Genomic DNA, 25,628 nt, shown 5'->3' on the forward strand with positions numbered 1-25,628 from the left:
CCAGGTCAAAGACTGGATTATTCATTCCCTTTTCAATGAACATATTGCATAGTTCATCTGTAGAACTGAAAAACTACTGGGCCCAAATTTTTATGGACAGGCATCTTGCGGCATATTCCATTAGTTACATTTACAAATGGACGTTTAGGTTAGAAAACCATTTGCCCACAAAATTGCTGGAAGTCCGAGCTGATAATGGCTTAGGGAGGGTGACAGGGCGTCTACAACTGTGGTGAGCAATGGTACAAAAAGGGTATCTCTTAACCAATGAGATTAAAGGATTGAGAAATAAACAGAGGAAGGACTGAGAAGGAAGGTGAATGAAAGTGGTGAATTCAACATCAAATCAGCTATAGAAAGAGAGGGAAAGAAAGATTGGATTAAGAGAGAGAGAAAGAGACAGAAAAGGAAAGTCACAATCCTTGATGTAGGGGTATCATCCTTGTGTGCAGTGAAATTACTCGGTAGTATTGTGTACTTGTTGAATTAATTCATTAAACTATCTAAAGTAATTGGCTTAATGTATATATTAAAATAGGGCCCAGATGAGTTTGTATAAAGCATTAGCTGCAAACCTCACGGACAGTAATTTCATCCATTTGGTTGCCAAAATGGGAGTCTTTCTTTTAACTAGGCCTTCTGAAGATGTGTACCTAGATAGATCTGCTAGGTATCAGACAGATTCCTGAGTTGACAGTCAATGCCATAGTGTCACAGAATCTTATAGCACAGAAGGCGGCCATTCAGCCCATTGTATCCATCCAATGTAGCCCCACACCCCAGCTCTTTACCCACAAACATGCAAATTAGTATACGTCCAATTGTCTTTTGAAAGTTCTAATGAAATCTGATTCCACCACCCTCTCAGGTAGTACATTCCAGATCTTCACAGAATCACAGAATTGTTACAATGCAGAAGGAGGTCATTTGGCCCATCGTGTCTGCGCCAGCTCTCCGAATGAGCGATTCACCTAATGCCATTTTCCTGCCTTCTCCCCATAACCCTGCAATTCTTCCTTTTTAGATAACCGTCTAATTCCCTTTTGAATGCCTCGATTGAACATGCCTGCACCACACTCTCTGGCAGTGCATTAACAACCCTGTGTGAGAAAAAAATTCTCCTCTTTTTCCAGCTAGTTCTTTTGCGAATTATTTTAAATCTATAACATCTGATTACCAACTGACTTGCCAGAGGAAACAGTTTCTCCCTACTTGCTCCATCAAAACCCCTCATCATTTTGAATAGCTCTGTTAGGTCACCTGATTAACCTTTTTTGCTCTAAGGAGAATATTTCTAGTTTCTCCAATCTCTCCACATAACTGAAGTCCCTCATACCTGGTAAACCTTCTCAAGGTTTTAACTTATTCCTAAAGAATGGTGCCCAACATTTATATATAATACTCCAGCTAAGTCAAAATTAGTGATTTGTAAAGGTTTAGCACATCTTCAATAAAAGCAAAATACTGCGGATGCTGGAAATCTGAAATGAAAACAAGAAATGCTGGAAATACTCAGCAGGTCTGGCAGCATCTGTGGAGAGAGAAGCAGAGTTGTCAGTGACCAAGGTTCTGAAACCAGAGTTCTGAAGAAGGGTCACTGACCTGAAACGTTAACTCTGCTTCTCTCTCCACAGATACTGCCAGACCTGCTGAGTATTTCCAGCATTTCTTGTTTTTCTTTTAGCACATCTTCCTTGCTTTTGTATTTAACGCCCTTTTTAAACAGCAAAGTATCCCATATACTTTCTTAATCGCTTTATCAACTTGCCCTACCACCTTCCAAGATTTATGAATATTCACCCCCAGGTCCTTCTGCCCTTGCATCTTCCCTCTGCTGTCAAATTAGTACCTTTTAGAATGTAATGCCTCTCCACGTTGTACCTCTCAAAATGTATCACTTCACACTTAAATCATTAAATTGCATCTGCCAAGTGGCTGCCCATTTCACCAGTTTGCCTGTGTCCTTCTGAAGTCTACTATCCTCCTCACTATTTGCTATGTTGCATCATCCGCAAACTTCAAAACTGTACTCCTTATATCCAAGTTCAGGTGAAAACTCCAATCCGGTTTCCATCCCTGCTACAGCACAGAAACAGCCTTCAAAAATCACAAATGACATTCTTTGTGACTGTGACCATGATAATCTATTCCTTCTGATCCTTCTCAACCTTCTCACGGCTGCAGTACTGTGTACAGTTCCGGTCGCCACGCTATAGGAAGGATGTGATTGCACTGGACAGGGTGCAGAGGAGATTCACCAGGATGTTGCCTGGGCTGGAGCATTTCAGCTATGAAGAGAGACTGAACAGGCTAGGGTTGTTTTCCTTGGAACAGAGAAGGCTGTGGTGGGACTTGATTGAGGTATATAAAATTATGAGGGGGATAGATAGGAAGAAACTTTTTTCCCTTGGCAGAGGTGTCAATAACCAGGGGGCATAGATATAAGGTAACGGGCAGGAGGTTTAGAAGGGATTTGAGGAAAACTTTTTTCACCCAGAGGGTGGTTAGAATCTGGAACACACTGCGTGAAGGGGTGGTAGAGGCAGGAACCCTCACCACATTTAATAAGTATTTAGATGAACACTTGAAATGCCATAGCATACAAGGCTATCCCTGGCAACAGTCTGAAGGTGAATCAGACTCTTCACAACCTTGGTATCACATTTGACACCATTATAAGCTTTCAATCACATATCTAAGCCATCACTAAGACTGCCTATTTTCACCTCCGTAACATCGCCCAATTCTGCCCTGCCATAGGTCATCTGCTGTTGAAACCCTCATCCATACCTTTGGTACCTTTAGACTTGACTATTGCAATGCATTCCTAGTCTGTCTCCCACATTTTACCCTCTGTAAACTTGAGATCATCTGAAACTCTGCTGCCTATGTCCTAAATTGCACCAAGTCCTGTTCACCTATCATGCTCATTGACCTATATTGCTTCCTGACAATGCCTCAGTTTTTACATTCTCATCCTCGTTTCCAAATCCCTCTATGACTGGATCTCTTCCCATCTCTGTAATCTCCTCCAGCCCTCCTCCAATTCTGGCCTCTTAAGCATTCCAATTTTAACCGCTCCACCATTGGCATTTATGCAGTCAGCTGCCAAGGCCCTAAGCTCTGTAAGTCCCTGTACTAACCTCTCCCCTTCTCTTTCCTCCTTTAAGCCTTTCTTAACCAAGCTTTTGGCAGTCTGCTCTAATATCTCCTTATGGGGCTCAGTGTCAAATTTTGTTTGATAATGCTCCTGTGAAGCACCTTGAGACAGTTTACTACATTAAAGATGCTATATAAATGTAAGTTGTTGTTATTTATGTATAACAAGAAAAGAAACAGTCCTAATGCCAATCCCTGAGGGACCCCACTACATACCTCTCTCCAATCAGAAAAATAGGCATACACCATTATTCTCTGACTCTTATCCCTGACCTAATTACATCCCAAGTTACCACTGTCCCTTTAATCCCATGTGCTTCCATAGTCTGAATAAGTCTGTTATATGGTACTTTATCAAATGCGCCTTTTGGAAGTTCCTATCCATAACATATACTGCACTATCTTCATCAACCTTCTCTGTTACTTCAACGAACTCGATTAGATTAATCATAACATGACTTGTTTTCAACAAAGCCATACTGACTCTCCTTTATTAACCTATGCTTCTCCAAGTGAATTTTAATTTTGTCCTTGACAATGGCTACCACTGACAATAGACTGATTGGCCTATAGTTACCGGGTTTAAACATCGTTCCTTTTTTGAACAGGGCCATCCTCTAGTTCTCTCGCACTACTCCCACATCCAAGAAGGATTGCAAGATTGTGGTCAGACTCTATCTCCACCCTAGCTTCTCTCAGCAACCTACGATGCATCCCATCTGGATCATAGATGCATTAACTTTGAGTGATGCCAACCTATTAAGTATCTCCTTTCTATCTATTTTTGTCATATCTAATACCTCTACTGCAACATTAACTTCATCCTCTACTTTTATGAAGATAGGTGCAAAGTACTCATTCAGTCCTTCAGTCATGCCCTCAACCTCCACAAGAAGATTTCCTTCTTTGTCCCTAATTGACCCCATCATTCCTTTAACTATCCTTTTACTTTTGAACACGTTTATAACAGATTTTGGGTTCCTTTTATGTTACCATTAGATTTTTCTCATATTCTCGATTTGCCCTTCTTATATTCCTTTTCAATTTTCCCTTGCACTCTCTGCATTTTACCTGGTTTTCTACTGTATTCTGTACCTGACATTTATCGTAAATCTCCTTTCTCTATTTTCCCAGTACAACCATCACCTCTCTTTTTGCCTTCCCTAACCCTTCTGAATACATTGTAGCCAGGAATGTTTAGTTCCCATTCCTGCCCATGTTTAAGCCAAGTCTCTGTTATAGCTACCATATCATAACCCCCATGCGTCTACTTGTGCCTGCAGGTCATCAAACTAATTTGTAACACTCATTGCATCAGCACACATGCATTCCAACACCATACTAGTCGGCTTTGCTTTTTTCCTCCAACTAATACCTGCTTTTTCTACACTATTCTTTATTCTGTTGTCCTGCACACATTTTTGTTAAGGATTCGTCATTGGTACCAAGCCAAGGAAAGTCTGGTGGGCATTAGTTAAGCTCCACAAAAATGCTACTTATGGATGTTTGCAGTCTTTCTCTGATGTCCACGTACCGATCTTGACAGTCGATCACCAAAATCAACTCACCCAGATCCTAGAACAGTTTTCATTCTTTGCTAGCCATGAGTCACAGCGCTGTATAATTATGGCATATGTGCCCATATATCTGAGTCAATTCTATTTGTAATAATCATCGGGTCGGCTGTCATGTCCAATGAACAGTCCATATTGCAGACATAGTTGGGTCATTACATTATATATTCCAAAAAGGGAGGCATTTATCTCTGAAATTAATAATTCTCAACAGATACTTTTCTCTATCCTGAGAAATCTCTGGTGTATCCTACTGTCCACCTCACCAACAGCATTGCTGATATCCTGTCATTGCTTCAGTACTCTTAATTTGAAGACTTGCTCCCTGCCCTCCATTGTCACCTGTTGTTTCTGATTCTGGTGGTGATCAAGGCTCAACTCTAGTCTCTCCAATCTGTCTCTGAAGAGCAGAGTCCTTGCATCTTCTGTGCAAGCAGGCATTGACATTCTGGCAAATCACTGAACCCAATTGGCAAGAGGTGTATTATGCTGTACATGTGTGCACATGTGAAATTTGTGTTTGTGTCTGTGTTTCACAGAGCCCTGGCTCCTCAGTGGAGAGAGATCAGGTAACTGAAGTGTCTCCATAGTTTGCATAGATTATACTTGCAGTCCATATTTATGCTTTTCCAGAAGAATACAGTACAACTTAATGCAGTATATTAGCAGAGTTATCTTCCTCCTATGCATTTAGTAGGTGTTTAGAATTTCATCGTGAAATGGTTTCAAGGGACAACAGCACATAGTGAAGCTACTTATTAGAGTCAGTGCTGCTGCCAGTGCCTCAGTTTCACCTGCTCTGACTCCCTCTCCACGAGAGCAGCAAAATTTTCTTTTAGCTCTTGCTTTCTACCAATGGTTCTTCTTGCAGTTGAGCACACTTTTCTCAAAAGTGCTTTCCTCAATGTTGTCAAAGCACTTTCTGCCATCCTGCCATATTACTCTTCATGGAAATTGTGTTCAACTTTCAAAGTTTCCTTCCTAGTCTGTTGGGTGAAGTTGCGTCCAAAAATAGTTGACTTCATGGCCACTGCCTCGCTGATGATCATGACAATCTCCACTCAATGAGGCTTGGCTTCCTGTATCTTCTTGTCATTTTAGTAATTTCCAAACCGTTTAGTTGGCTGAATTACCACAAAGCCACCACTAAAGGTCAAGTTCTAACCTGTGATATTGGAGCTGCAATCTGATTGAATAAGAAGCAATTGGTTAAGGCAAAATTATACTAATGCTTTCTCGATATATTACAATACACCAGAACACTATCTCGAGGCCTTAACATCTACTATATTTCTTCTAACATCAATAAAAATATATCAAACAAGGTTCGGCTCTATTTAACTTGACCCCAATGAAACAAGCACTTCCTTTCCACTGTGGTAAACAGAACCCTCAACGGGGTCTGTTTCATTTCCTGTGCTTCTACCTCATCCCTTCTCTCTGCTCTCACAACTATGATAGGTTCCCCATCGTCCTTGCCATCCACCTCATCAGTCTCTGCATTTGACTAATCACCTTCCTCATTCTTGAGCATGATCCCACCAGTAAACTCATCTTCCCCTTCTATTCCCACTTTCTACAGAGATCATTCCCTTCGTGACACTCTGGATCAGTCTTCCACCACGCTCATCACTTGCTCTTCCTCATCCGGTACATTAACATGAGAACATGGGATCAAAGAAGGCCATTTAGCCCCTCAAGTCTATTCCGCCATTCCATGAGATCATGGCTGATCTGTGGCCTTACTCCGAATATTTGCCTATGCCGCATATCCCTTAATGCCTTTGGATAACAAAAATCAATCAATTTCACATTAACAATCAACAATTGACCCAGCATCAACTGCCATTTGCAGAAGAGTCCAAACTTCCACCACTGTTTGTAGAAGTGTTTCTTAATTTTATTCCTGAAAGGTCTGGATAATTTTTAGACTATGCCTCCTAGACTGAGAATCCACAACCAGGAGAAATAGTTTCTCTCTATTTAACCTATCTGTTCCCCATACCATTTTGAAAACTTCGATCAAATCACCCATTAACCTTCTAAACTCCAGGAATACAACCCTACTTTGTGTAATCTCTCCTTGTAATTTAACTGTTGGAATCCAGGTATCAGTCTCGTGAACCTCTGTTGTACGCCCTCTAAGACCAATATATCCTTCCTCAGGTGCAGTGCCCAGAACTGAACATAGTACCCTAGATGTAGTCCAAATAAGGCTTTGTATAACTGTAGTATGACTTCTAAACCCTTGTATTCTAGTCCTCTAGATATAAAGTCCAGTGTTTCATTAGCCTTTTATGCCCGTCCATATTTTAACAATGCAGGTACATGGACCCCAAATCTCTCTGGAACCCCCCCACTTCTTCTAGCTTTTCACCATTTAAAAAGCACACTGATCTATCCTTTTTTAGGTCCAACGTAGATGAACTCGCACTTGCCTATACTGAAATCCATTTGTTTCAGTTTTGCTCATTCATTTAATCTATTCATATCTCTTTTTAATTTTATGCTTGAATATGGCTCTTTAATCTTGTCATCTAAGTCTTTCATTAATACAGTGACTATTGAGGCCCTGATACAGATCCCTGTGGGACATCACTAGTCACATCCTGCCAAATAGAGTACCTGCTCATGATCCCTTTGTTCTGTTTCCTCCCTCTCAGCCAATCTCCTAACCAGGTCAATAATTTACCCTCAATTCCATGAGTTTCAACTTTAGCTACCAGTCTCTTCTGAGGGGCTTAAATCAAATGCCTTCTGGAGATCCACATAAATAACATCCATAAAAATTACCCTGTCCACTACTTTAGTCACCTTCTTGTGCAAACTCAAGAAATACAACATCTGCCCATTCGCTTCCTCCCACACCACTGGCCAGGACCACAAACACTTCTTCTGGGTGAGATATGGATGTCCTCCAACTAGCATACTGTAGTTGTTGCTCAAGATCCTTTGCACTTGGATGATCAAACACAGAATATGCAACCACATTGCTGATCATCTGTGGTTCCTTGTTATTTGCCCATTTAATTACCTGAATCACTCCCAATGTGACTTCTCTTGTCTTTCACCTTCTATGCTGTTCCACTTAAGGTCAATGCAACACATGTATCTCCCTTAAAGCTGTAGGACTGCAAAGTGCTTAACACTGACTTCAATAATTTCAGACCTTAACTATATATAGTTACAAATTTCTCTTCAGCAGGAAGTGCTGGTGTTGTGGGTGTGTCAGCATTTCTGGGGGTGGGCGTTGTGCTGGATGGATTGGTGCTTCGGTCAATCTGCTTTTGTCTTCTCCCAGGTGTCTGGACCTGTTGCAATCTTCTCTCCTTAGTTCCCATTTTGTCATGTTTCCATTTCTACCCGTCTCATCCCTCACTACTTGAACTACTCTTACATTCTCTGGGCTGAATTATAAATTGATGGCGCAGCTCTCGGTGGCGGTGCCAGAAGTAGGTGCTGTCGCCGCAAGAGTGAAATGAGACTGGCTCTGCCAATTAAGGATGGTGGGGCCTGTGCAATCAAGGGCCTGCTGGCGCCGTCATCTCACACAACAGCAGGTGCTGGTACCATATTTAAAAGGCTGCTAGTCCTGCATTTATTCATACCTGGATGGAAAGAAAGCCTTACTGAGTGTTTTCCCCTGGACCTTGTCTGCTGCCTGTGTTGCCAAATAGGCAAGGTGCTGATCGCGAGCCTGCACTGACCATGGCTGTAGGAAGATCCCGGGTGGCCCTGCTGTTTAACGATGCCTCCCTGCAGGTTCTCCTCCAGGCTGCAAGGGAAAGGTGGGAGGTCCTCTTCCCCCAGGAGGAGACTTGCCTGCCTGAACAAGCAAGCCTGGATGGAGACTGTGGAGGATGCCAGCAGCCATAGGGTTATTCCCAGGAAATAGATCCAGACTAGGAAGCGGGCCAATAACCTCACCTGGGCTGCTAAGGTGAGAACTTCAAACACTTTGTACCCTTTGAGCATTTCATATGGCTCAGCTTGAGGGAGCATTCGTTTGTAAGCAAGTGGCCACCCATCATGTTCTTTGAGGAAGGGCAGCAGGACATGATGCCTGTGGCTTGGCTGCATCATGGTGAGGCACACATCAGTCATTGTTAAACCCCACACTGTCCTCCGTGTGGGCCCACATGCAGGAGGCATATGTGCAGCCCCTTCAAGGGCCACTGGACTATCACCGTCAGAGCTATGGGGCCATTCCCCAATGGGAGACTTTGTTCATCTTTGGGTCTGCAGAAGAAGACAGCCCACAATAGGAAGGAGCATACCAAGACCGGCAGAGGAGTGCCCCATCTCCATGTCCTCACTTCAATGGAAGAGGAGGCCATGGAACTGGCAGGGCTGCAAAGGGGCCACTTCATAGCTGATCACGAGACAGGGTACCTACCCAAGAGAGTAAGTGAGCATCTCCTGGGGCACAAGGGTGTATCTGGTACCAATGAGCCATGCTGCGCATGTGATTACCACTGCATCAATGAAGCTGCACAGTAGGGGTGGTTGCAATGTAACTATGAGCAGACCCTAGCCCTTCAATGTCTATGTTTTCTCATGCAGGTCAAGATGAACGACAAGAGTGAGGAACAGGAGGGAATCTCTGAGGGTGCACGTTCACATCATTCCCCCGCACTCTCCACCACAACAGCTACTCTCACTTTGGTAAGTATCCATTCGCATTTAGATTTGGAAACATAATCTGGTGAGCACAGCACTGATGCGCCCAGACAACTGATGGAGGCTGAGAGAGCCCAGGCCACTGACAATTGGAGGACTGTGGGAGGTCAGGCCCATGCTGATGTCGTGTCTCTGGTGCCACCAGCAACATGGCAAATGCTGCAGCTAAAGCGAGAGGTGAGGCAACATCTGGCAGAGATGCCAGAGGCTATGCATGGCCAAGTGTGGATAATGGATGAGTCCATCCAGGCCTTGGATGCTGACTTGTCTTGCCAGTTGTGCATCTGACTTCCTCCATTGAGAGAATGGCGACTCTCAAGGAGAAGCAGATCCAGCAGACCAATTAGTGGCTGTCGGAGATGCACACTGACTTGCACACCTTCGCATTGTCCACAAGCTCCATGCAGCAGTAGCAAGGCAGAGGGGGACGAGACACCCGGAGTCTCCACCAGGTCCACATCCCTCTCAGGTTGGCAGGGAAGTACAAGTGTACCTTATTGGTGGGGGTGGGGGGTTGCGGGGTGCTGGGAAGGACAGCGGCCGCCTGTCGCATCTGGGGACTTTTCTCAGGATGCTTCCGGTGTGGACAGTAGCTCCAAAACACCTCTACCAGTGACAGCAGTGTCTCCATCATCCCCAACAACAGAGGGATCCCTGTACGTGTGCAGCAGGCCCTCAGTGTGTCGGGGTCCTCAGGTAACCAGGGTGGCTGCCAAGGTCATTCCAAGCCAGGGCAGCAAGGTCAGCAGCCTGCCTCCACCTCATCTGACAGCAGAGGGGGAGAACCACATAGGAGTACCCACAAAATATTTAAGCAGAGCACCAAGATGCACTTATGGGATCATGGGTGAAGATGCAGTCACAATAGGTAGTACTGCATTTGGTGTGATGCAAAATTTAAAAAAATGATGTTCACTAACTATGTCTCCTTTCTGTTGTTGATGACCTTTAGGAATTCTTTGAAACCTTCCTCCCAAGGGGCTGGAAGTGGGGCACCAAGCCCCAAGTGCCACAGTGCAAAGTGCACCTGGGTGCTGCAGTACAGAAGGAAGAAGGCAACAGGGCTGCTTAAAGGTAAGACTTCATTGTTGCAGTTCCATAAGGTGGTAAAGCTCAAAGGAAATGTGAATGTAGAAGGGTGTATCCTTGCATGTATCTCATGGCACCTTTCCTGCTGTGCCTGGGACCCTTTATCTAGCACTGCCTGGGCAACATCCTTGTCATTGGAGAATGCTGCCCAGGCATCATCCTGGTCAATGCCTCCCCCCTCTGTAGTGTCAGATTGTGCAGTGCACAGCAGTCCACCACGATACACGAGAACCTTGCCGGCATATACTGAAGGGCTTCACTGGATTGATCTAAAGACCTGAATCTCATCTTGAGTAGAACAATGGCCTGCTCAACATTCACTCGGGTTGACCCATGCCAAGTGTTGTACCTCTCCTCTGCATCTGTGTGCGAGTTCCTCACAGGCGTCAGTAGCCATGTTCCCAGTGGGTAGTCCTCGTCTCCAAGGATCCATTCCTGAAGGCGCGCAGGGGCATGGAAAGGTTCCGGCACCTGGGACTGCCAAAGTATGTAAGTGCCATGGCTGCTTCCTGGAAATCATGCACACACCTGTAGGATTCATTTGCGGTGGTCAGAGACCAGTTGCACATTGAGCGAGTGGAAGCCCTTCCGGTTAATGAAGGCAGCAGGCTGGTCAGTGGGAGTCTTATGGCCACATGCATGCAGTTGATGACCCTCCACACCTGGAGGAATCTAGCGATGGCACTGAACCCTCTGGTCCTCTCAGTTTGACTGTTTGGATTGGTGTGTAAGCGCACATAGTCGCTGGCCCTCCCGAAAAGGACACTGGTGACTTCCTTGATGCAGCGATGCACTGCAGACTGGGAAATTTCACACACATCTCCAGTGGATCCCTGCACCGATCATAAGGAGTAGGAATAGGCCATTTGGCCCCTCAAGCCTGCTCCACCATTCAATAAGATCATGGCTGATCTGATTGTGGCCTTGACTCCATTTTCCTGGATTCCCTTGTGGATCAAAAATCTGTCCAATTCAGACTTGAATATATTCAATAACCTAGCTTCCACTGCTCTCTGGGGAAGAGAATTCCAAAGACTAACAACCTTCTGAGAGAAGAAATTCCTCTCATCTCCGTCTTAAATGAGACACCCCTTATTTTGAAACTGTATCCCCTAGTTCCAGATTCCCCCACGAGGGGAAACATCCTCTAGGCATCTACCCTGTCGAGTCCCTTCAGAATCATACATGTTTCAATAAGATCAACTCTCATTCTTCTCAACTTCAATGAGTATAGGCCCAACCTGCCCAACATTTCCTCATAGGACAACCCCTTCATCCCAGGAATCAGCCCAGCATACTGGACTGCTTCCAAAGAAAGTATATCCCTCCTTAAATAAGGGGACCAAGAATGTACGCAGTACTCTAAGTGTGGTCTCACCAATGCCCTGTACAGTTGTGGCAAAAGTTCCCTACTTTTATACTCATCCCCCTTGCAATAAACACCAATATTCCATTTGCGTTCCTAATTACTTACTGTACCTGCATGCCAACATTTTGTGATTCATGTACAAAGACATCCAGAACCCTCTGTACTGCAGCATTCTGCAATCTCTCTCCATTTAAATAATATTCTGCTTTTCTATTCTTCCTGCCAAAGTGGACAATCTCACATTTTCCCACATTATGCACCATCTGCCAAATTTTTGCCCACTCACTTAACCTATCAATATCCCTTTGCAGACACTTTGGCGGGGATTTTGTGAGACCCTCTCAGGTGGGGGGGGGGCGGGGGCGGCACAGCATATTGCGACATGTGGTGGGGAGGCAGAGGACCCGTCACCTCCCCATTGCCCAGCGATCTTCCTGGTGGGGGTGGGGGGGAATAGATCGACGAAGGCCTTCCCGCCCAGAGGCCAATTGAGGCCCTTAAATGGCCTGTTAATGGCCAATTAAGGGCTTATTCCTGCCGCGCTGGGATCTTACCAGAGGTGGGAGGGGCCTCCACCACACGGGGATGACGCCTTTTAAAATAAGGCGCCCTCCCTGTGGGCAATTTGTGGCCCTCGAAGGACCCCCATTGACCCCCCCTGACCTGCCTCCCCCCTGGACTGCACAACCACACCCCCTACTCCCCACTTCGCCAGGGCCTTCCAGACTGGCCCCGGCGGCCCCGCCTTACCTACCTCGGGGTTCCAGCATTGGGCCTGGTTCGGAGGCCTCTGCAGTACCGGCAGTGGCCACTGCACCCTGTGGCGATACTGCTGAGCTGCCGACCCTCTGATTGGCCGGCAGCTCTTGGAGGAGGGTTCCCTGTCCCTTTAAAATCTTTGATTTAAAAAGATCAGTGGATCGCTCCGGAGGGGCACGAAAAGACAGAGGTGGAGTTTCCCCCCGCCTTTTCGGCCTGGCACCAGAAACTCCGCCTCCAGCACTTGTATCCTCCTTACAACTTGCTTTCCTACCTATCTTTGGATCATCTGCAAATTTGATACAATACAGTCAGTCCCTTCATCCAAGTCATGAATATAGATCATAAATAGTTGAGGCCCCAGCCCTGATCCCTTGGCACTCCACTAGTTACAGTTTGCCAACCTGAAAATACTCCATTTATCCTGACTTTTTGTTTGCTATTAGTTAGCCAATTCTCCATTCATGCTAATATATTACGCCCAACCCAACGCCATGAGCTCTTATCTTGTCTGCCTTTTATGTGCCACCTTACTGTATGACATCTACTGTTTCCCTTTATCCACACTGCTTGTTACATCCTCAAAGAACTCTAATAAATATACAGTGGCAGTAGTAATTCAGTCCCACGGTGAACTTCAGCGCTACTGGCATTGGGTGCCCACCAAATCCCATGGAGCTCAGCCGATCCAGCATCATGGGACATCGATCATTGACGGCCTCCCTGGAAAGGTTTAGTCTTCCAAAACACTGCCTCTTGGATGTCTGCAGGTAGTTGAGCCTTGGCCAGTAGACCCTCAGTGTAGGGTAGCTTCTTCTGCACGCAGGAGGCAGCTGGTGGGCCCCTCTGTATTCTTCTCCAGCCTCCCGCTCCCAAGGCTGGCCCTCCTGTGTGCCCGCAAACTGCAGCGGTGCATGCCCCTGTTGTTTCATGCGCCTCCCTTCCTCTCTGCAGTTCCTCCTCAATGTGGAGCTCGAAACCAGGGTGAATGAGGCCCATGAAATGTTGCCTCTCTCTGAGCGCAAGGCCTTCATGGCAAAGTGGCACCACTCCACCCCGACCCCTACCCCTCACTTGTGACCTGTAATGAGGTGGCAGTGCCCCAATGGCACCTTGGTATGGCAACCCCTCCTCCACCCTCATGGCCAAGCAACACTGCCTCACCCTATAGCTTCCCAGTGAAGCCAACACTGATCTCCCGTCTCCTCGTTGCCTCCTTTCACCAGGCGAGGCCCTGAAGCCCGTGGTTCCCGTACACCATCAGTTAAATGCAAAATGGAGAATAAAATTGCTGTCTATTGGACTCTTAAGTACCGTAAATTGCCTTCCCGCCTTGTGGATGTGCGAAGTCCTCCCTCCATGTTGGATGCCGACAGTAAAATCTGGAAGGTACGTCACAATGTCGGACTTTGTGTCTGAAGTCGTCTGTCCCTACTTTATGGCCCCCCCCCCCACTGACCACCTCCGTTGCCATCTCAAACGGTCCCTTAAAAATTTGGCCCTCTGTTTCTTGAATGTCTTTGATGTCTCACTACACCTCCTTTTGCCTCATGCTAATATTAGATGCCATTCAACTATTTTGCATGCAAACACTTTACAGGTGTCTGTGTTCCCTCCCCTTTCCCTTTATTCTGTTCCTTTCTAAATGCTGCTCATCTGTAACGCCCTCCAATTCTGATGAAGGGTCCACACCTGAGACCTCAACTTGTCTGTTCTCTCTACAGACGTTGCCTGACCTGCTGAGTTCTTCTAGCACTTTTTCTCGCACTTTATTTTTGTTTACAATCAATGTAACTTAAATTCTCAAGCAGTTTCCTGGTGCATTTTTAGATCTGCTGTAGGTACCTTTTCAGGTTCAGTGGCACCAGTCTCTCCTGTAAGTAGCCAGAGTGTCTTATGTTTTACAGGAATTAATTCACACCGCCCTATATCTATTTGTATAAAATTGTAAGCTGGGAGTATTTGTGACCCAAATCAGATATTCTGGTCTGACACACAGTCATCGACCTGAAACACTGGGCTGGAGGCCCCGCCCACCAGCCTAAAAAGTCGGTGGTGAGCCCACCTCCGCCGGCCTGGGAGCTACGCTATGATTTTATGTCATCCAGGCCCTTATCTGGCCTTGAGCGGGTCTTCCAAAACGCAGGCTGGCAGCTCTCAGTCTCAGCAGTGCCACTGGGAGCAGTTCCCACTACTGATACTGCAGCCAGGGGGAGGAACAAGGGATGCCGGCCCTGGATGAGGGTAAGTCTCTACGGCTTCGCGTGGGAAAATTGGCTGGGCCCTGGTGAGGCAAGGGGGTGTTGGTTGAGGGGGCGGGGGGAAATGCATTGCTTTGGGGATGGCTTGTACCATGGGGAACCTTGAGTGGGACACGGGTGCCCGATCAGGAGGGGCCCCTCCAGCCTGCAAGGAGGCTGCCAGGTTTTACAGATTAGCCTCCTGAGGCCATGAGCTGCCGGCTCGCCGCTAGTAATTTACCAGCGATGGTGGGGGGAGGCCCTTAAGTGGCAATTAATTGGCCTGGTGTGGGCAAGCCGTTTATTGCCACGGCCACTCGTAAAATTGCAACCAGGCGAGAAGGCGACAGGAATAGCAACCCCCACCTTGCACTCAATTTTGCGATCCCACCCCAACTCCAGCCCGCTCCCATGGGGGTGTAAAATTCTGGCTGTTATTTCTGTTTTCCTTCTCTGCAGATGCTGCCTGACTTGCTGAGTATTTCCAGCATTTTTTTCTTTTATTTCAGATATTCGCTTCTTTTACTTGTGTACTTCTTCAATCTCTTTGAGGGCAGACTGAGCAAACACTTGATGATGTAAGGCTAAGTATGAATAGTTAAGCTGCTTTATTCCACAGCAATTGAACGTATATTGCAACAGTTATGATAGATTCACTTGGTTCAATAATATGCATAATAATACAAAATAAGGAACACACCACACTTCTCCACATCAGTGGGTCATCTTACTTGACTTACTCAAAACGTCCACTCATGTGAAGACGTTAAAACGTAAAGATACCCGCAGTTTTCCCTTTTACAAGTCTTGCCTGTCTTTGCAGTCTACTGTGATTAAGAACCTTATTCCAGTCATCAGCTTTTAGTCAAACTTGAATTTAGTCAAACTCAAGAACAGAATCCACCAGCTAAACTTTGCAATGACTCCTGAAGAGATCAAACAGACTTGTCACAGTAGTAATAAGTGTGAATGATCACTAGAATGTTAAATTATCTTTCCAAGTTGTCAGCACACAGTTTCACTTGGGGCATCAGGGGCCTAACTTAAAACCCTCTGACTGTTGGGCCGGAATATTACAGCCCCGACAGGAGTGGGGGGGGGGGGGGGGCGTAAAATTGAGTTGGAGGTGGGACGTGCCGTTCCTGACGCCTTCCCGTCCCCGCTGCAACTTTAGAGAGAGTGGCAGTGGCGAGAAACGGCCCGCCCCAGGCCAATCAAGTGCCGCTTAAGGGCCTCCTCCCGCCGCTGCTGGTATTTTAACAGTGGTGGGCGGGCGGCTCAGGCCCCCAGAATGCCGCCAGGTAAAACCTGCAGCCTCCTTGTGGGCTGGGATGGGCCCTCCCGATCGGGCACCCTGTGCCCCATGGAGGGCCACCTCCGAAGCCCCAATCACTCCCCCATGGAAAGAAAGCTCCCCCCCGCCCCATCGGGGCCCAGCTGATTGTTCCCGACGAGGCCCCAAAAACCTACATGTCTTCCAGGGCCGTCATCCCTCTTGCTGCTGTGGCTGGGTTGCAGTCCCAGCAGTGGTCAGTGATCCTTGCTGCACTGCTGCGACTAAGAGCTGCTGGCTCGCTGATTGGCTGGCAGCTCCATTAGGTGGGACTTCCTGCCTCAGAGAGATGGAAGTCCCGCCTAAGGCCAATTAAGGGCCTGGGGAGCGTAAAAAACCGGCGTGGCACCTCAGGCCCAGTGGAGGCGGGCTCGTCCCCATCTTTTTTTGGGCCGGTGGGCGGGGCCTCCCACCCAACGTAAAATTCTGACCTCGGTTAGCGAATTTAATCTATTGAGAGATACGTTTAGCTCAGGATTAAGCACTAACATATTTCCAGGTCTCCCCATAGCAGCATTGTTAGAAATTACAAAATATAATAGTTCCAGCAGAGGTGTTTTTGACTGGTTTCAGATTCATTTTTACTTTTATAGAAATAATAAATCAAGCAAGATAGTCTGAAGTACTTAAACGTTTGAACAGTATAATACATTGAAAGCAAGAAATTAGTTCATCCATCATTACTTGTTTTTTCATTACATTCCTATATAATTCATTTATCAGTTATTTCAGGTCAGTTTTTTTTTTACCTTTCAACGTGATTAAGATTTCCAGAGACACCAATGCCACCGAGTGTGTAAATTTTCCCATCATACACTAGGCTATTGTGTCGACACCTCGGAACAGTCATTCGTGAAACCAGGTTCCAGTTATCCAGAAGGGACATGTAACACCAGACATCAGCGAGTGTGACACCAGACTCCATGCCACCTGGAACAATGAGACCAGATATCAATGCCAAAATGAAAACAATGTACACTACCTGATTGCCAAGGAAACAAAATGCTAATTCTAATTAGAGACTTTATTACCACAATTTCTAGTTCTGCTCCATTAAAAACTAAATGTGATACAAATTAGCTTACGGTTTGCTAAAAGGGATTATACATCTGTTCGAAAAGAATCCTAGACTTCAGAAGCTGCAATACCTCATTTATTTCATTGTAAATTATTTCCTAAACTCAGATTTAAAAAAAAAATCAGCATCTCGATGGTCGCTGGCAGGGGTATGCTCGGAAGCGCAGCTGGTAGTTGACTGTGATTCCTCATTCAGCAATTTTCTACGTTTGGCTAAATTGCCAAAGGGAAAGAAAATCAAGTGAGCACTAGTAACCTGGGACTGAGAGAGACCAGTCAAGCAGCTATAAAAAGCAAAGGCAGGTTTTGGTGTTTTGGGACAGTAGCTGTCTTATTCATATTCAGCAGCCTTATGTGAGGTTTTTTAAGGACCACTTTCAGTTGCTTCAAAGTAGGATGTCCAAGCCATGACTATAACTCTTCCCCTTAAACATCTTGTATGTTTTTCCCACTTCCAGCACAGAGCTGTTTCTGCTGTTAAGCTTTTCGTAGAGTCTTTTTTTGAAATATTCTTTCTTGGGATGTGGGCATCGCTGGCAAGGCCAGCATTTGTTGCCCATCCCTAATTGCCCTTGACGACTCAGATCAACAACTAGGTCATTTCAGAGGGTAGTTAAGAGTCAACCACATTGCTGTGGGTCTGGAGGCATATGTAGGCCAGACCAGGTAAGGATGGCAGATTTCCTTCCCTAAAGGACAAGAGTGTACCAGCTGGATGTTTACTACAATCGATGATAGTTTCATGGCATCATTACTGAGACTAGTTTGCAATTCCAGATTTTAATTATTTGAATTTAAATCCCACCATCTCCCCTGCAGTACAAAAAGAATCTATTTAGCCCATCATGCCTGTGCCAGTCCTTTGAAAGTTATCCAATTATTCCCACTCCCCCTGGTCTTTACATCTCGGCCTGCATTTAAAAATAAAATCAGGGAATCTTTAAGCCGTCCGAAGTTCAAAAGAGTGCTGTGTTTTTCACAATCCCACCACAGTTCAGACTTTATTCTTACAATTGCACTGACATAAATTTGTTTCTCCAAGCAAATTCAGAATTATTGAACCATTTAATGTTGGATTTGCATAAACTCTTTTTGTTAATAGTTCTACAAGTTCAGTTTTCTGCTTTTCTTTATTTAGAAGGTACGAGTGAAGGCTTATGAGCTGAATGTTTTTTTTTCTGGTTCCATACTTGTAATTTTATCTGCAAACCTGTATGTTATTAATTCTATGTTGGCAAAGGCATTCACAGAAAAAGGTGAAATAAAAAAAATGACTGGCAAAATTTACCTGATAAATAGATGTTGTCTCCTGCACTCACAACACTGAAAAACTCCCTGTCGTAGAATGGTAGACTGGCTAATGGGTACCATTTGTTGTTCTGTGGGTTAAAGCAGCTGACAGCTGTGAGATCTCGTTGGCTCATTCCAATCATTTGACGCCCACCAACCAGGACAATTACTTCAGCCACACCTTCAAAACAATTTTTATCATAAAAAATAAGATGGATTCAAAACAAAGCACCCTGCTTGAAGGTTTAGAGCTCCTTAAGTTCACTATCACAGTTACAATCAATAACCCTTTACCTTAGGTGGATATAAAGAAATCCAGGGGTATATTTTCTGATTGACAAAGTTCGAAGTTCATGTATGAATGCTTAACATGCTCATGATAACGTTCCTCCATGCACTATATTTAGACAGGTGCTAAGCCAGTTAAATTGAACAGGTTAACACTTGCCTAAAGTAATGTCGAGAGGAATACAGCACAAGCTCATTAAGTATTGATACCTCAATGTCACCAATTAGGAAAAAAAAATAGCCTTCTATGCCTTTAATTACATTGAAACTGTTTTCAAAATTACATAATTATATTCTTTTAAAGGATTTTAGAGATGGTAAGCTTTAAATGTTTTATAGCTCAATGGCTGACAAACTGCATGGCAGCAATGATGTATAGGGACTCAGCCTCTATGGTGAATTAACGGCTTTCATTATACTTTCGATTTCTTTCTCTATTTGATCACTGTTATATCTTCTCTACTATTTCTTATTCCTCTAATCACATGATCCTACTTTACACTTCATTTATTCAAGCCTTTCGTTTGCCACTCAAAGAACAAAGAACAGTACAGCACAGGAACAGGCCATTCGGCCCTCCAAGCCTGCACCGATCTTGATGCCTGCCTAAACTAAAACCTTCTGCACTTCCGGGGCCCGTATCCCTCTATTCCCATCCTATTCATGTATTTGTCAAGATGCCTCTTAAACGTCATTATCGTAACTGCTTCCACCACCTCCCCCGGCAGCAAGTTCCAGGCACTCACCACCCTCTGTGTAAAGAACTTGCCTCGCACATCCCCTCTAAACTTTGTCCCTCTCACCTTAAACCTATGTCCCCTAGTAACTGACTCTTCCACCCTGGGAAAAAGCTTCTGACTATCCACTCTGTCCATGCCGCTCATAACTTTGTAAACCTCTATCATGTCACCCCTCCACCTCTGTCGTTCCAGTGAAACAATCCGAGTTTATCCAACCTCTCCTCATAGCTAATGCCCTCCAGACAAGGTAACATCCTGGTAAACCTCTTCTGTACCCTCTCCAAAGCCTCCACGTCCTTCTGGTAGTGTGGCGGAAGTCAAATGCAGTTGTCACAGCCTCTAATTCTCCCCGCCCCCCCATCACCCAACCCACCTGCCTAATTTTGTCCCTCCCTCTCTCCTCAACCAGATATTGACAGCAACTGCTATAAGGTTCCAAAAGGACACTCTGATGTCTTTTCCAAGTGGCCGTGCTTTATTATATAAGATTTGGCAGGCCTTTGACCATGGCAGAGGGGCTTTGCAACTGAGCTTCATCTCAGCCTAGCTCAATCTGAGAACACTGCATGATTATTGTCCTCTACTCTAGGGATGCTGAGAACAAGTGCAGCAATACTATCTGGTTGAGATCAGGTCAGCACAGATTAGAAATCAAACCTAGGATCTTCCATTCTGTTGGCTGAACTACATATTGTTTTCATCAACTGAAACATCAGAGGAGACTTAAAAATATCCCCGTCTTTTCTGTCATATTGTTCTTATTTCAGCAGTGAAACTGCAGCCTTTACAGAGGACATGCAAGTCCTTGCCTGGTTCATTTAACAATTGCTCTCTGCAGGAAAACAAATGTCATGGTAACTGAGGTAGACTGGTTACATGAGCACAGGCTGTTTTATTAACAGAAATATAAATAGAAATTGAGGAACAGTTAGAGTAATTGGAAAGAGAACTGTCAGAATAATGAGAGGAATAATTGGATTACTAGAATTTATTCTTCTTTAAATTGGTGTTGTGATGGTTTTATTTCAGCACTTCTTAAAGATATTAACATGGACCAGAACAAAAAAAAAGGAAAATGTGGGGTCCCCTCAATAACTCAGCAGGTATATCTAGTAAGTAGCTGAGACATTCACATCATGTGCCCAGCTAGTTGGTCTAAGCCAGGCTGACAGTAGGGCACAATAATTAGGTTTAACTATCCCTGTGCTAAGGAGATGGGAGGGGGGGAAAAAATCAGCCATAGTTCCCTCTCTTAATCACAACCTAAACAGCTGCTATTAGTGCACATTTAGGAATGTTGCTTGAGTGAGGGCTCAACTCAGCTGTGACCTCCTCCCTCTCCCACTGTGGAATAGCATGCAGACACTCCCTGTCAAAGTTCACACATGCAAAATGGCTACTTGATTGAGGTACCAGATGAGCACTGAAGCCTGTGAAATCCTACTCCTGCAAGGTGACTGCTTTCAGTAGTGGAGAAAATGGTAATTTCCCCTGTGCAATCCCAGCCTTCCCAACTCCCATTACAAATAAATGCATAAATACAGATGTGACAATTCCTATCATTCCCTTTTCCCTAACTACAATAGTTTTCAGTGGGGATGCAATGATTTCCAAAAGGGATGGAAGTGAAACCAATAGATTTAGAGGTAAATCAACTCAAGTCATTTCTGGGGACCTTCTGGTAGATGGCTTCAGAGCAACAATAGCAGTAGCCTGAGAGTAGGTTCACTGCCCTCTCTTTTAGGCAAAGATTGAGTATGCTCCATGGAGATCTATAACAGCAACAACAATTTATATTTATAGAGCACCTTTAACATAATAAAATGTCCCAAGGCACTTCACAGGAGCATTATAAAACAAAGTATGCCACTGAGCCACATAAGGAGATATTAGGTCAGATGACCAAAGGCTCGGTCAAAGAGTAAGGTTTTAATGAGTGTCTTAAAGGAGGAAAGTGAGGTAGCAAGGCCGAGAGAGGTATGACCTAGGCAACTGAAAGCACGCCAAACAATGGTGGTGCAATTAAAATAGGGAATGCTCAAGAGACTGGAATTAGAGGAACGCAGATATCTTGGAGAGTTGTGGGGCTGGAGGAGATTGGATAGTAGGGAGGGGCAAGGCCATTGAAGGATTTGAAAACAAAGCTCAGAATTTTAAAAATCAAGATATTGCCAGACAGGGAGCTAATGTAAGTCAGCGAGCACAAGGATGATGGTGTTCAGGACTTGGTGTGAGTTAAGATACAGGCAGCAGAGTTCTTAATGAGTTCAAGTTTATGGAGGGAAGAATGTGGGAGACCAGCGAGGACTGCATTGGAATACTCAAGTCTAGAAGTAACAAAGGCACAAATGAGAGTTTCAGCAGCCGATGAGCTAAGACATGAGCGAAGTCGAGCTATGTTATGGAGGTGGAAACAGGCAGTCAGAATATGAGGTCAGAAGCCCATTTTGGAGTGAACAGACTAGCTTAATCTCAGACTGTAGCCAGGGAGAGGGATAGTGTCAGTATCTAGGGTACAGAGTTTGGAGCAGGGACCGAAAACTATGACTTGTCTTCTCTACTGGGAATATGTAATTGGGGGAAATTTCTGTTCATCCAGTGCTGGATAAGCGGTCTGATGGTTTAGCAACAGTGAAAGAATTGAGAGGGGTGGTGGTGAGGTAGAGCTGGGCATCATCAGTGTACATTTTAAAAAATTATTTGTCCATGGGATGTGGGCATTGCTGGCCAGGACAGCATTTCTTGCCCATCCCTAATTACCCTTGAGAAGGTGGTGGTGAGCCGCCTTCTTGAACTGCTGCAGTCCATGTGGGGTAGGTACACCCACAGTGCTGTTAGGACGGGAGTCCCAGGATTTTGACCAACAATAGTGAAGGAACGATGATACAGTTCCAAGTCAGGATGGTGAGTGGCTTAGAGGGAAAGTTGCAGGTGGTGGTGTTCCCATGCATCTGCTGCCCTTGTCCTTCTAGCTGGTAGAGGTCGTGGGTTTGGAAGGTGCTGTCTAAGGATCCTTGGTGTGTTGCTGCAGTGTATCTTGTAGATGGTGCACACTGCTGCCACTGTGCGTCGGTGGTATGTGAAAACTAACGCTGTGGTTTTGGATGATGTCACTGAGGGGCAGCATGTAGATGAGGTAGGAGGGGACAAGAATAGCTTCCTGGGGGACACCAGAGTTAATGAAGTGGGATCATGAAGAGAATCCATTGCAAGAATTTCTTTGCTCTTCCCACAGCTGTCAACCTTCATCTTGGGATGGTGGTTTTGCTGCTTTGGCCCTGGTTAAAATGCCTTTGGGGTCCTATTGACATAGTAGGACCATGATTTGCATACATTCTTGAGGTTTGTGCTTACTTTAGGCAGACATCTTATCCACCTGCAGGTCAGTATCAGAGACATCAACAAAGGGTCAGGTTCAAGTGGGTAAGTAACCTGCTCATCTTCAGCTGCTCACCTGTCCAGTTTCTGTTGGTGGGTCAGCACTTAAAACTAGGTGTGTTACTTACTCATTCACAGGAACATAAGAAATAGCAGCAGGAATTGGCCATCAGGCTCCTTGAGCCCACTCCGCCATTCAACCAGATCATGGCTGATCCAACTCAACGCCATTTTCCCACACTATCCCATTATTCCTCGATATCTCTAATATCTAGAAATCTAACCATTTCTGTCTTGAACATACTCAATGACTGGAATTCTCTACCCCAGAGAGCTGTGGAGGCTCAAAGATTCACCACTCTGAGTGAAGAATTTCCTCCTCATCTCAGTCCCAAATGTTAAATTCACCGCTAAATTTCATCAACTTTAGTAAGCAATTTCAAACAGTACTACTGATTTTAACTAACGTACGTTCTATTTTAAATAATTCTTAATCGGGCAGGTAGAATCACATCCTAATGCTGCATAGTACTCATTTCTATGTCAAAATGTGCTGACGTAAAGAAGAATTTCTTTCTAACATCCGATGCCCATTGTAGTTCAGCCTCTAATGCTACTCATCCCATCTGTGTATTACACTCAAATCGATGAAAAAAGCCTGATGCGTACAAACAAAGCAAAATCTCGCATTCTAAATGTTGATTTGAGTTTTGTATCTGCAGGAGTAATATTGGTTTAAAAGTAACTCAGGGTCATATGACTGTAATTCATTTGCATTAATCTACATAGAATATACTCAGTAGTTGGAAATTTCCTGCCATATACTTGCTTGTCAAGGAGCAGTAATAACCTCTGTAAACTCCAATCAGTATTACACTGAGAACTGGGTCAGACTAAAAACATAAATACTTGTGTCCACAAATGAGTGAGTGAAACATTTTAACATGTTCTTGTTATCTGAATCTGTTATTCTAAAAATTATACTCTGAACCATGCATACTTGTCCCACATTAAAATGTCTCTGCATAACATATATAGTACTAAGGAGTTAAGCAGAAATCCGCAATGGATGAAGTCCTACCTGCAGATAGCCTTGGCCGTGTTCGAGGTGTTTGCATTTCCTGTCGAGCATGTGGCAGCATGTGATAGCGTTTTGCTTCATTTACCAGGTCTCGGCAAGCCTCTGAGGACTTTATCAATTCCTCATTGTCAACGACATTTAACAGATAGCTTGGATGAATAAAGGGCAAGCGGACTACGGCCAGCAGCTGAGACACATGCTGAAAAGAAAATGCTTCCTATCATCAAGTAGAAATCATTGAAGGATATAACAACCAAAATATGCATGCAACCTCAAGTCTGATATTATAGACATGAAAAGCAGATTAACAGTGAGGATGTATTGATTCAAAATACCAGCCTACCTTAATCATACTATTTGTGTGGCAGCAATATGTTATACTGAGCTACATATAGAGTCCTAGAGTCATACAGCACAGAAACAGGCCCTTTGGCCCATCGTGTCTGTGTCGGCCATCAAGCACCTACCTATTCTAATCCCATTTTCCAGCACTTGGCCCGTAGCCTTGTATGCTATGGCGTTTCAAGTGCTCATCTAAATACTTCTTAAATGTTGTGATGGTTCCTGCCTCTACCACCTCTTCAGGCAATGTGTTCCAGATTCCAACCAGCCTGTGGGTGAAAACATTTTTCCTCAAATCCCCTCTAAACCTCCTGCCACTTACCTTAAATCTATATGCAAATTTAATGGCTCAGACAAATGATGAAGCACATATTCAATGGATTTGTGCCCCTCACCACATTAAATGACTGATCCATTGTAGAAAAGACATTAAATTTGCAGAGAGCTTAAAGCACAGATTTTCCAATGTAATCCCAGGGATGAAAAACTACAGTTAATAAGGAGAGTGTTGAAGATCTGTGCACCGGAGCTAACCATTTTCCTGGCCAGACTGCTCCAGTATAGCTATGACATCTGCATCTACTTAACTCAGTCAAAGATTTCTCCTTGTCCTGTTGGTAGGTTCAGATTCACCAGACTGATACTGGGGCTAAAAGGGTTAAATTAAGAGGAAAGTTTGCATAGACTAGGCTTGTATTCCCTTCAGTGCAGAAGATTAACAGGCGATATTATTAAGATGTTTAAGATGGTTAAAAGGGAGAGGGAGAAACTATTTTCTCTGCTGGGGGAATCCAGAACAAGGCAACATAACCTTACAATAAGAGCCAGGTGTTCAGGAGCAATATCAGGAATCAACTCTTCACACAAAGGGTAGTGAAAATCTGGAGCTCCAATCCTTCAAAAGCTATTGAAGCTGGGCCAATTGAAAATTTCAAAACTGATCTTGATAAATTGTTAAGCAAGAGTGGCTACAAAATCAAGACAGGTTGTTGGAGTTAAGATACAGATCTGCCATGATCTATTTGATCATGGTCTTCTCCTGTTCCTAATTCCTTACCTAACACCATTGCAGGAGCACCATTACAAAGGCCTGCAGCAATTCAAGGTGGCAGCTCACCACCACCTTCTCAAGGGAAACAAGGGATGTGCAATAAATGCTGGCTTTTCCAGATCATCCAGAGAGATTTGAACACTATTTCCACTGCAACGTATGAACATATGAATTAGGA

General features: G+C 44.7%; 1 protein-coding gene across 3 annotated transcripts in view; it reads right to left on the bottom strand.

Moving 5' to 3' along the window:
- Positions 1 to 25,628, bottom strand: part of LOC137357118 (kelch-like protein 29) — a 544,808-nt gene that overhangs the window by 61,540 nt on the left and 457,640 nt on the right. For all 3 annotated transcript variants that reach the window (XM_068023180.1, XM_068023165.1, XM_068023173.1), the window contains 3 exons: positions 24,058 to 24,256; positions 18,569 to 18,751; positions 16,953 to 17,133 (listed from right to left, as the gene is read on the bottom strand). In XM_068023180.1, the coding sequence (XP_067879281.1) occupies positions 16,953 to 17,133; positions 18,569 to 18,751; positions 24,058 to 24,256 (563 nt within the window). The remainder of the gene's footprint in view (positions 1 to 16,952; positions 17,134 to 18,568; positions 18,752 to 24,057; positions 24,257 to 25,628) is intronic.

This window comes from Heterodontus francisci, chromosome 3 (assembly GCF_036365525.1).
Source record: "Heterodontus francisci isolate sHetFra1 chromosome 3, sHetFra1.hap1, whole genome shotgun sequence".
NCBI lineage: Eukaryota > Metazoa > Chordata > Chondrichthyes > Heterodontiformes > Heterodontidae > Heterodontus > Heterodontus francisci.